This window comes from Colius striatus, chromosome 1 (assembly GCF_028858725.1).
Source record: "Colius striatus isolate bColStr4 chromosome 1, bColStr4.1.hap1, whole genome shotgun sequence".
NCBI lineage: Eukaryota > Metazoa > Chordata > Aves > Coliiformes > Coliidae > Colius > Colius striatus.
The window spans coordinates 116,403,139-116,416,086 of NC_084759.1; the positions used below are offsets into that span (position 1 = coordinate 116,403,139).

The 12,948-nt window shown below is 40.5% G+C and overlaps 1 protein-coding gene across 1 annotated transcript in view; it reads left to right on the forward strand.

Annotated features, from left to right (window-relative positions):
• IMPG2 (interphotoreceptor matrix proteoglycan 2) overlaps positions 1-12,948 on the forward strand; it is an 80,208-nt gene that overhangs the window by 26,833 nt on the left and 40,427 nt on the right. The window contains exons 6-9 of the mRNA XM_062007889.1: positions 5,568-5,620; positions 6,083-6,174; positions 9,076-9,237; positions 12,052-12,110. Of these exons, the coding sequence (XP_061863873.1) occupies positions 5,568-5,620; positions 6,083-6,174; positions 9,076-9,237; positions 12,052-12,110 (366 nt within the window). The remainder of the gene's footprint in view (positions 1-5,567; positions 5,621-6,082; positions 6,175-9,075; positions 9,238-12,051; positions 12,111-12,948) is intronic.

Genomic DNA, 12,948 nt, shown 5'->3' on the forward strand with positions numbered 1-12,948 from the left:
CCCAGGCCCTTTCATCCTCTTCACAAAATTATATAGCCAGCTTAGCAAAGCTATTAAGGTTAAAGCACAGCCGAGAGTCAATGTTAGGAGCATCATGTTCCCAAACATTAGAAAGTGTAAGATAAGCTGCATAACAGCAAGGCTCCGTGACCAGCACAGGAACTTTGCTCTCATTGGTTTACTGTAATTGCAATGCAGTTAATGTAAATCTGCTATTATCTCGCCCCACGTTGGGCGCCAAAAAGGCTGTGGTAGTTTGAGCCTGGCTGGATGCCAGGTGCCCACCACACCGCTTTACCCCCCACCTCCTCAGCAAGCCAGGGAAGGGGAGAAAATAAGATGGGAGTCTCGTGGGTTGAGATAAAAGCAGTTTAATAAATAAGCAGCAAAGCCGCGCGCGCGGGAAGCAAAGCAGAAGCAGATAAGCTGTTACTCTCTACTTCCCATCAGCAGCGATGTCCGGCCACCTCCCGAGAAGCAGGGCTTCAGTACGCGTAGCGGTTGCTTTGGGAAGGCCAGAAATGAATCTCGCCTCCCCTTCCTGCTCCTTTCCCCCAGTTTATATTCCTGAGCTGACGTCATATGGTATGGAATATCTCCTTGGTCAGCCTGGGTCAGCTGTCCTGGCCATAGTCCCTCCCAAGATCATGCCCACTCACAGCTATTGGTGAAGGTGGGGGAAGGAATGCTGGAGGGACAGCCCCGATGTTGTGCAAGCGGTAGTCATAATATTGATATCAACAGTAAGCACAGCACTGCAGGAGCTGCTGTGGAAAATCACTACCGTCCCAGACCCACTACATTTGTACTTGACTGGTCTTGCGATTGGGGTTTTGCTAGATGTCTTGGTCTTAATTGTCTGCTACCTGAGAGCTGGAATTTTGTCAGAAAGTCATTTAGCTCATGGGGGCTTGCATTTAAAAGTCTCTTGCTGCCAATAAAAATGTATTACCCAGATTCAGCAAGGAGCGTGGCCTGTTGCTGCTTAAGATGATGGACTTGCTAAGCTATAAATGACAGTGACCTCACTTTTCAGCACTCACAGTCACCCAGTGCCTAAGCTGACATAACTAAACATAGTGCCCTGTTGGATGGAGGGCTCCTGCTCATTTGAATCAGTGGCAGTGAGAATGCTTTGAGACCTACAGAAATCTTCTACAAAAAAGACATTGAAGTGCTGGAGCGTGTCCAGAGATGGGCAATGAAGCTGGTGAAGGGTCTGGAGAACAAGTCTGATGAGGAGCAGATGAAAGAGCTTGGAATGTTTAGCCTGAAGATAAAGAGGCTGAGGGGAGACGTGATCACTCTCTACAACTACTTGAAAGGGGATTGTATTGAGGCAGGGGTCAGTCTTTTTTCCCAAGTAACAAGTGATAGCACAAGAGGAAATGGCCTCAAGTTCTACCACGAGAGGTTTAGACTGGGCTGAGAGGGTTGTTAGACACTAGAATGGGCTCCCCAGGGAGGTGGTCGAGTTCTCCATCCCTGGAGATATTTAAAAGCCATGCAGGTGAGGTGCTGAGAGACATGGATGGGCTTGTCAGTGTTAGGTTAGTGATTGAACTCAATGATCTTAAAGGTCTTTTCCAACTGAAATGACTCTGATTCTATGACATTTGAAACTTTGAGAATTTTATTTTGATGTATCTATAACCAGTAAAGTAATCAAGAGGTAGTACTCTGGAAAGCTAATTTTAGGCTTTTCCATTTGTAAACTGCTCTTCTTTTGAAAGTGTAATTTCAACTATAGCATTCTGGATTTTGTGTCTACTTTGAGGATTTTTCCTCTAAAAACTCAAGCAACTTAGTTAAAATTGATCTTGTGGGTACATTGGCAAACACAACTATATTGGTGCCTATGGTGGCATAGGGAACAGCCAGGCCAAGCATGGAGGAGGTGCTCTGTGGCAGAACTTCTGCCCCTACACAACCCACACCAGGTAGAGGAGCCAGGAGTGAAGCTGACTCTGGGAAAGTGTGGAGTATTGGTGGTGTTTTAATGTTTGTCTGTTTCATAGAATCACAGAATGATAGGGGTTGGAAGGGACCTCTAGAGATCACCTTGTCCAACCCTCTGCTAAAGCAGGTCCACCTAGACCAGGTCACACATTAACATGTCCAGACGGGTTTTGAAAACCTCCAGAGAAGGAGACTTCACACCCTCCCTCCCTGTGCCAGGGCTCCCTTGTCCTCACAGGAAAGAAATTTTTCCTTGTGTTTAAGTGGAACTTTTTGTGTTCCAGCTTATGCCCGTTACCCTTTGTCTCATTGCTGGACACTGCAGAAAAAAATGTTGCCCCATTCTCTTGACATCATCCACCCTTTAGGTACTTACAAATGTTGATAAGGTTCTCCATCAGTCTTCTCGTGAACAGCCTCAGGTCTCTCAGTCTTTCCTCATAAGAAAAGTGTTTCAGTCCCCTGATCATCTTGGTAGCCCTACCTTGGTTTTTCACTATCCAAACCTTTTTAAGAATGCAGTAAACTAATTTTCTGCAAGCTGAGACTGTTTTGCCTGTGGAGGTAACTGATAAATCTTCCAGTCTTTATCTCAACTTGGAAGCTTTACCTTCTTAATTTCTCCCCTGTCTTGTAGAGAAGGGGGAGTGAGAGAGAAGCTGAATTGGCATTTGGCCCTTAGCCAAGGCTAACCCACTATAGATCTGGGCACTCAATTCAGACGTTCAGATACTCATTTAGGTCTTTTTGAGATGCCCTATGTTCTAGCACACATCTACAAAATGCTGTCAAGGATGATGTGGGATCCACAGGTGGCCTGTGCTGTAGGTCAGGAGTGCCTGGAAGTCCCTTAAAATATACCAACCAACTAACTCATGGGCAACTGGATTGCCTCTTGTGAATCTCTGGCTGAGTCTGCCACAGCAAGTCATGTTTCTCACCATTCCCTTCTGAAGAAAAAGGGGTTGATACAGGGTTCAGCTAATGTTTACATTTGGGTTTGAGCGCTTCAGCTGACCAGAACATTGTGAATCCTGTAGAAGAGTTATTTTATTGCACATCATCTTGCTTTTGTTGGGTTTTTATTCTGACCTTAGTTACATTAAACAGTTTGTAATAAGTAAAATCCCAGATTGTTTCACCTCTCCTGAGAAGTAGAGTTGTATTTGCTTCTGAATATACCATCATTAAACATGGCTGATTCTGTAATTTGGTGAGACTCTGGTACAGATTTAATCTAATGACTATTAAAATTGGTAAGAGTAATGCATCTTTGCAGATAGGTGAATTTAGTTTGAAAATATTTCATGTCATAAGTTAACAATGAAGCAATAGTTTTTATTAAAGTTCTAAGATGATACACAAGTAAGGAAACTAAATTCCTCTAAGATATAAGCAGCATTCTTAAGAATATCTAAATTCTTTTAATGTGAGTTAGATTATTTTTCTTTTCAGAAGGCAGATGATGTTTTTTGAAAGAGTTACTTGTGATTCTTCATATATGTGATGGCAATGTCAGAGAGATTGAGAGAGGATACCTTGTCTAAATTATACTTGCTAGTAAAATTTGACTTTCCAGTTTTTGAACTCAGTCCAAGATTTACTGAGATTGTTGCAGAATTGTTAGGGAGTTGCTTTGTGCTGTGCTGGCTGAAAACAGGTACCAATGACCACAAGATGGAAGCAGACACAAATAACTGCACATTTTAAAGTTTTCACAGAGCTGACTTTAGTTGTTCATGAAAATACTTGAAGGTACTGTTTAAACTCTCAAATAAGAATTTTCTGCTTTGTTAATCTGGAAATGATTTCTTTTTTTGTTAACATTTTGTAATTATTAAGTAGATCTCACCTTGTCAGTTTAAAAGTCCCTGAAGTTAGTATATTTTGGTGTAGTAAGTCATTATATGCAGGACTGGCCTGTGCCTCCTGGGAAAGGCTGGGGAAGAAGATTCTTAAGTAGAAAATGAATCAGTTTTCTCTTCAGGTCTGTTCATTGGTGAGTAGTAATGGGTCTGTGAGATGCAGGGGCAGAAACAGGATTTAAGACATTATCTCAGTGAAGCTGTAACATATTTGATCACCTGCTTGTGCCTTGGTATCTTTAGTACTTAACTTTGGATCTGGTTGTCTGGCTGGTACTGGAAGCCTTTGTTTTTTGGAGTGATACAGTGACTGATTATACAACCTGAAGGAGGCAAAATATCGATTTGGAGTGAAGTTTTTCTTGATGACACACTGCAAGACCAGTAATCTACTATGTGAATCAAAAATCAAAGCTGATAAGGCTAGGAGCCATGGCTGGCATAATACCAGTGCTTGAATATGTTGCAGTGAAGACTCCTTGCTGCAATGCTTATTTTATGGCACAAGTGTGACCACCAATAAGAAAGGAGTTCCTTTAGAAGTGAGAGCAATATTGCAATGCGTTGAACTTCAATGATTATATGAAGTTCAGTTTCTCTCTGGAGTGGGTGTGTGTATAAAAAATATGGCAAACCTGAAAAATAGTTTTTTCTTCATTCAGGAAAGACTTGTCTTTGTCAGAGCGTGTCTTCCACACTTGTTAACTTGGCAGTTCCCCAGGGCTCACAGAATTGGCCCCAGGAGATTGACTTTACTGCAAGAGCCATGTCAAAGCTCTTAGTTTTTCTTCAGGCTGACAGTCTTCATCGGACTTTTATCTGACTTTTTATCTTTTGCACATTTAGCCTAGAGTTGTTTTATGTGTGTGTGAATGCAAGAATTGCATTTGTAAACTTTGAGTATTTCCAAATAAGCGGAGTAAAAGTCACGATGAAAAGCACATATCGCCGTGCAGTGATTTCAACATAGTTACAGAATCACAGAACGATTTGGGTTGGAAAGGGCCTTTAAAGGTCATCTAGTTCCAACCTTTCTGTAATAAGCAGGGATATCTTCAGTTCGGTGAGGCTGCTCAGGTTGTTATATTTGTGTTAGAGAGAAAACGGTTACCTGAGAGAATGACTGTTCCTGGACACAGCCCTTCTCAGTGAGGAGGCAATATGCACAGTTAAGAAAACCTCATTAGATTTGTGAGATGGAGAGTTTATGGTAGTTACCAGTGGCTACAGAACTCTGAAGAGGACTCATAGCCTCCAAGTACAAAAATTTCCTCTTTTTCCCCTGCTCAAAACAAGGGTGAAATGAAGAGTGTGCTGCAGAGAAACACCTCCTTTATGATGTTTTAGTGCAGTGGAGAGTATTTTAAAAGCAGAGCATTTTACAGAATGTTACAGGCTATCTTAGTGTTTTACCTCTGATCTTCACGTTTGCTTCCTTCGCAGAACAACTAGAAGGCAAAAGCATTTTTGGGCTGGACTTCTAAGTCAGTTCGAATATAAGGAGGCTGGCAACCCAGGGAGGCATGTGATGTGTGATGGAAGTGATGCAATATCCAAGTTGCAAAAGATAACTGAAATATTGCAAAGCCCTACTTGTTCTGAAACCATCAGTAAAGTAGCATCATGAAAAAATTTTACTGCAAACATGTTTTTTGGTGTGGCAACAGAATCACAGATAAATCCAAACCTGATAAATCTCTCTCACTGTGTCCAACTTCAATTTCTGATTTTATTTTTATTTAGCAGTAGTGGGACGCCAACTCCAGCTTCGGATGCTGATGTTACCACATTGAGAGGTCAGTTTTCATTTAGCTCCTGTCAAGGATGATTCTGAGTTACTAGGATATTGAGAAATTCAATGGTGATTGGACTTCAGAAAGAACACCTCAAATTTGCATCTCAAGTAAAGCTGCTTGTGATCTGGACATTGTGTTATTTGTTGATATTATTCTATTATTGTATAAATCCTTAAAATTCCACTTGAGAAATTAGTTCTCTGCAGTTTTTACTGCAATTAACTTTAGGTTCCCGAACGTATATCTGCTTAGATGGAATATTAGCATTCTATTCTGATTAGTGTATTTGATACTTCTCAGACTCTTCAGATATTTACTGTGTTGTTTCAGTTACGATGATAGGAATAGGAATTTAAATTTCACTGTTGGTTTATGCTTGCTGAACTGCTTCTGTGTGTATCTACATGTATGTGGGTATAAAAAAAAGGCAAACAAAATAATACTGCTGTCTATCAAACTCAGATGCAGCTGCCAATGTTCCCCCCCCACACGAAATCTCCATTGAAAGTCCTGTGGCTGGCACCATCCCTGAGATTGAAGATGCAGACACTACTGTGAGTGGCTTTTTTTGTTTTGCTTCTGCATTCTGTTACCTTTCTTAAATAATATTGTTTGTGACTATTTGCATTTCTTAGTACTTAAAAGATGTTGTTAGCAAAATGTGTTAACACAAATTAAGATTTCATACAAGTATGAACTTAAGAAAGTTTTAAAACCATTTCCTGGGTAGGCATTTTGCTTGCAGAGGCTTCGCAATGCCGCTTCCCAGATGGTGAGAGAAAACAGATCAGCTGAGCTGCCAGTTGAGATAGGACTAGACAGGGAATGCCTAGGGCTCTAAGAAGAGTGTGGAATGTTGTTATTCCTATGGAAATGCAATGAGCCTTAAATTGCTGAAGTAGTCTTTCCAGGGTCCTTGTGGTCCAATTGTGTAGGAGAGCAGAGAGGTGGACTGGATAGCCTTTGAAGACTGAGTCTGATTCTCTGCTCCTTGTCCTCTGCTGACACAGAGTTTATTTATTACCTTAGTCACCCTTACCTTGATATTTAAACAAAACTCCTAACACAGGGAAGCCTACTTCAAGCATTTAAAATGTCTCTGTCAGAGTGAGCTGACTTTCAGAAGTACTAACCACCACATAGGTCCCCAGGAATTATTTTCTTCTAGGTAATTGCTCCTCTGGATTAAAATTTAAGCCCAAACTTTAGAATCCAATTGCAATATGCATGGGCCTACATGACTGAAGAAAATCTTGCAAACCAGTGGTATGAATCAGCTGGCTTTCGTTTTCTTATAAATGCGAAACTCTCGGAGGATTTAATGAGAAGCTTACGAAGTTCCACATGCTCCATATAAGTAGAAGCTGATTTATGGTACTGGGTTTAACTGTGCACTGCTCTGTAACCAAGTATGGCCATGAAACAAAGCTGGGCCAAACTGTACTTTCTTCTGGAGCTTTCAGGGCTGACTGTGGAGCTCTGATATTGTGCCTCCAAGAATAAATACCAAATATGAAGCAGTCAGACAGCTTCTGACTCAAGTCCAGAGTCTGACTTTATATTATGTACCAAGAACACTTGTGGCTTGGCCCCATGTACACCATTATTCTTTTTTTGAAACAGAACTGTCTGACATATTTCTGCCTGAGCAGAGAATAGGACCACTCAGTAAATCAGAGAGAAACCAGAATTAGATTACTGCTGCTACAGTGTTTTCACTCTATACAGTTACATCACACCTCATCATTACTCTATGCAGCCAAAATGCATTGCAGATTACAAGACCAAGAGTGAGCAAAACTCATCTTCTGCACTCACGTGTTGACTGTGCTTTTGCTTTTGGGGAACTGACAAATGATTAAAACTACATGGCTTTCCAAACAACCATATAGTAGCAGCACATATATGCCTGCTAAGTATGTACCTCTCAAATGCTGATTAAGTAGCGTACCAGTCATTAGGGTCTCTAACAAAGTTATCTAGCAAAAAAGGGATGGGGAAGGAAGAGAATTTAAACTTTCAGAGGGTCTCTGAACAATGTTTAAGTTTCTCATGAGTGGCAGCAAAACTTTCTGGAGAAAGTTTTTCCCATTTCCTGCACCATATGTAACACAAGCTGAAGTTTTGCTGAAAAGGTCTGTTTTGTTGGCTCTAGTTTTTCCTTTTCTAAGGAGGAAAAAGGACAACGGCATGTAAATAGCCAAAGACATTTGACTACTTGGCTAAAGGTAACTTAAGCTAGCCTTCCCTTCCTTCCCCCACAAACTCATTTTTTGTGGGGTTCGTTTTAGAACAAAACCAAGAAATGAGATCTGTTTTTTCTCATCTATTTCAGTATACCACAAGGAACAGTATGCTGGTTGTAAAATACTAGGGAACTAAACATAAAATGCTCTTCCTGTGTTGCTAAGTCATTCAAAGCAGATTAAAACTTGAAATTCACTGCTGCCCATGGCACCTTTCTCTGATGCATTGTACAGCCACTGCTGCAGGGTTTCCTGGGCAATTGTACACCTACTAGTTGAAGTCCACTACTTCAGCTCAGCAGAGTTCCCTACAGATCTCAGTGTCTGTTGGAGATCTGGGGAGATACTTCACTCAGTAAGAGGCTGAAAAACACAGGGTGTTTGTTCTGAATGTAGAACTTTGCACAGGTAGCTTGTCTTCCAGCTGGAACAGTAAGTGATAACTGAGTAAATTTGGGGTAAATGGGCCTATTGCTGACTGGGCTCAAATGAGCTCTTTGTGTATCCATAGCTGCACTTTTAATTGCCTCATGAGCATCCCACACCATTGGATTTCTGTTTGTAGCTGAGGTCAGATGGGTGGCCTTGCTCTAAAGATATGTAGATGCAAACCAGAATTATCTGCACTGCAAGAATTCTCAAAAAATGTTCTTTTTACTTGATTGCCTCATTAGTTGCCATCTTTGTCCCTGAGGCTTCATGAACACTCTCTTGTAGTGCAAAGCAAATAGCTATGCTGATGGGAATGCACAATTGAAGCTACAGCCTAATTATTTTCCTTTGTCGCCCCTCCTTTTTCTGATTGATGGTTGTATTATTTTTAAGTGAGCAGGCTATGCTTTGGACTGCAGTTTTCGCATGTCGTTGAGTGTATTCATGACCATCAGTGTGGCCCACCAATAGTGCCCTGAGGTGTATGGAGATGGCTTAGGCTTTCTGCCCCATCACAAGCCAGAGAAACCTCCAGGTTTACACCAGCTGGAGAACCTTCTTGCCCATGTAAGATAGATGTTTGGACAGCTTAGGTATGTGGTGTGCTGTTGACAGCTGGAAGACCATATCTAGGGATGCTTTATACATAAACCCAGGGTAGGTAGGAATCTGGCCTGTTATGAATAACAAGGATTTAGTTCTTAGAAAAAAAAAATGGCAAAATAGAGAAAAAAAGGCATTAAATCACCTCTTGTTTTCTCCTTCCTTCTCTTTCAGATCAATAATGAGATAAAGAAGCAGGATGAGAAGCTAGTGAGACCTGTAACTGAGCAGATGATTGAGTTCAGCACTTTGATTATTGGTGAAAAGTACAGTGAGGAGCTGAGTGATTCGGCTACTGTAAAGCATCAGCTGCTTTCTGAACGATTCATTTCTCAGGTTATTGCCTTCCCTGACTTCCTTTTTCTTTCTGTTGGCTTTGCAAAGCAGTGTTAGCCCATAGCACTTGCATTAGGACTGCTGTTCTCTCATGGGCTTGGCAGAACCAGCTCAGGGCTTTTGTTGCCTGAGGCAGGCTGGAAAAATATTCACTCACTGTTGAGAACACATCATTCTGTTTGATACACTACCTTTTAGAGGTAGCAGAGTGCCATACATTGTGTGTAGCATACCAGTTGTCAAAGACCCATTACTCTCTAGTTTTCTTTTTGTGTTTCTCATGAACTTGCCTGCTATCATTTTTGCAGACAGAAATGGTTAAAAGTATGCTTTTGGGAGGAGCAGAAAGTTATGCTGAACCCCTGAATGGGGACATACTTTAAATGGGACCTTTCTGAGCAACTAATCTCTCTCTCTCTCTCTCGCTTTCCCTGCCATATTCTGATTTCCTTGACTTGCTTTGCCTCATGTTAGCAAAAGAAACTAAGTCAGATGCCATTAATAAATGAAAAACATTCCCACTTACTTTAGTCCTTTTAAAAAGGACTTATTTCTACTGGGGTCAATTTTGGCCTTACCATCCTTTCAGAATTTTTCAGTACCTCTTCGTGTCAATGTTACTGCAGTAGAGCTTTTAAACTCACAAAATGGCAAGATTCTTGTTTGCCTCTTTATGCAACCTCATTAGTTCTTAAAGTTTTATGATTTGAAAATCTTGAATTTTAAAGATGCATTTAAGATCTCTGTAGTGACTAGTCTGCACACAGTTTATTTCAGTGCTTTCTAATCTTGTGGTCCAGTTTGATATGTTCCATAACGTAGTTAGATTGAGAATGGAGAGTGAAAAATTAATTTGAGGGTCTTAGCAAACCAGCCTGCCTGTACTCTCAAATGGCAGGACATGAATTGACTGCAACTCAGAGCCATCATTTTGCACCGGGGCATTGCCTTAAGGCAGTTTAAGTCATTCAGAGTAGTACAGCACTAATGAGGAATGCAGATAGAAGGTGTCCAGGTGCACCAGCATCTGCTCATGTGGGCATGTGCTGGGTCTCCTACAGAAGCTGAGCACTGATATGGGATACAGAGTATCTTATTTATTACACAGTGTCCAGATTTTGGACTGTAGAAAAGACTGTGGCATCAGTCTAGAGAATCTGTCTATACAGACAGATAAATGGAGAAATCAGAAGAAGCTGCAAACAGCAGAACTTGTTCTTTATTTCTGCTCACAAGTGACATTTCTTCGAAGGAATCGTTGTACGCTGCAGTGAGATACTGGATGAAATCTAGGCTTCCGAGGCAGCTCATGCTCCTTGCTTGTGCCCAGAGTCAGCAGTGCATGTGAGCACGCTTTAAAACTCTATAACCACTTCTCAAAGACATGCTTGATTCTCATTAGGAATCAGTGGAAATGAACCGTGATTTTAGACTGTTAATCACCTACTTTGAAGAAAAAAATACATGTGCACATAAGGGGTTGGGTTTGATGATCTTTAGAGGTCCTTTCCAACCCCTACCATTCTGAGATTCTATGATAAGCACAATTTATTAAAACTTGATTTCAGGTTAATTTAATGTTAATGAAATAAGTTTATCTTTGCTTTCTCTTGGGAGAGGCATCTTGGGTACCACACAGCAGGGCATCATGAGGTTTATCTTTTCTCTAGCTTTGCTTCTTTTTTAGTTCTGTTTAGTTGGGGTTCTCTGTTGAATCCCTTTTCCTGGGGTTAACCTTGTGCCAGATCCTGGGCCAGATGGGAAAGAGATGTACTCTGCACTGCAGCCAAAAAGCATCACCACAACTGTCACAAGTTGCTAGTGTAGGCTAGACATCTTAATTTTCCTAGTTGTGTGGCCAAGTAGCAATGCCATAGTGTGTGTGAGTGTGTAAGAAATGTCAGATGGGACAGAGTCCACCTGGCATATGGATGTTCCACTCCTTTGATCCCTTGCCTGGTTTTCTCTGTGCTTGGATAAAAAGCTCTTGAAAAAAAGAAAGTCAGCATTACTTTGATTGTGTAAGTCTCACCAGAGACAGTTTAAAAATAGGGAGATGGGAGAGAAGAAGAAATTGAGGACTAGAAAATAATCCTCAACTGGCAAGGATCTTTTGGAAGGGGGGAAAGAAATCCCCCCTCAAGCCGATGTAAACCTTCGATACTCCGTTTCTTGTTTTCTGTCTCACATGACATAGTTGACTATTGAATTAGGCCTGGATGAACTTCCGTTTTACTGTCCGCAGTTATCTTTTTTGACTAGTAAAGGCAATCACCACTGAGCCCTTTGTACGTTTAGGGCAGTGGAGATGAGCCACACTTTGCACTAATGTACTTTTGTATCTCTGGAGTCTAAGGGCTCTCTCTTTCTACAGCAGCCGCCGCTCTTCTTGTTTAAGTTGCTAAAGACCAAAAAATTTTTCCTGAATTCTTTTTAATCCAGAGATATTTGGGATGTGATGGAAGCCTTTAGGGCAGAGAAGGCTTTGTGCTGCATAAATAAGAGAAAGAACGTAGTGTGCAACAGGCAGTGCAGATCTCTGCAGAGTCGGAATTTTCCCCCTCCCCTAGCCTTTCAATGTTTTTATGCAGCTCTGGAGGAGCACTGAATGTTGTTCTTTCATGATTTTCTAACAATGAAACAATGTCACCAAAACTTTTGCATAAAGAGGGAGAATATGAGAATGTTTGTATCCTATTAGATATAACAGCTCAGATACATTTTTAGAAAATGTTGAAAATGCTTCCTGATTTTTCCCTAAACAAGTAGGGTGAAGGAAATCTGTGCTAATTTCTTGTTTTCCCCTCAAAATAGATTGAAAGTGTATTTGAAGGACTGCCTGGATACAAAAGCATCCACATCCTGGATTACAGGTAAAAAGATGCGGATGCATATGTGGTGCTTGAAACTAATTGTGTATGATGGCGCACTTGGAAGAATGTCAGGCAAGTGTGTGGGAGTTTCTATGATGCATTAAACAAAGAACAAGAGCTTTCATATTTGCTACCTCTATATACGGAGGTTGAAATAGAAATATGGAACTGTATGTAAATGTAATCATCTCTTTTTTTGCTCCTGGCATCCACCAGAGAATCTCACATGATGTGATTGCCTTGATTTTAAGACAAGGCATTCTTATTCAACATTCTGTCCTAAAATTAAAAGAGATCTTTTCTAATTTAGAATTTGTATCTGATACTTCTTCAGTGCTGTTGATATGTCCTAGTATTAAACAAGAACACAGAAATCTTTTTGGAAAAATATGGTGTACTTGAATTTTTTTTTCAACTTCTTAATGTTAAAGTGGGATTACTCTAAAGTTTGGTGTTTGAGATATGTCAAGGTCTTTCTCCCTTTGGTCAAGGCAAAGGTGAGTGAATAATTTGATAAATGATACATAACATTTTAACTCTCTGTATTCTTAGATTTTTTTTTTTTTTTGAGACTGGTTTCCTCAAATCAATTTGTGTTTTTAAGTGAATTTGGGGAAAAACGGGATCCAGTGTATTACACATAAAAAATCTAATATCTGGATTTTGGCATATGTGGATTACAAATTACAATTTTTCTTGAAGGGCCTGGATATAACTTTCAGAATTTAATGAGACTGTTCACAAGTTAATCTAAATTGTGTTTTCCTTGAGACTTTTTAAGCTGTGTTTATTAACATTTACTGGCTGTAATATTCTACCTAGAATACATGCAGGTAAC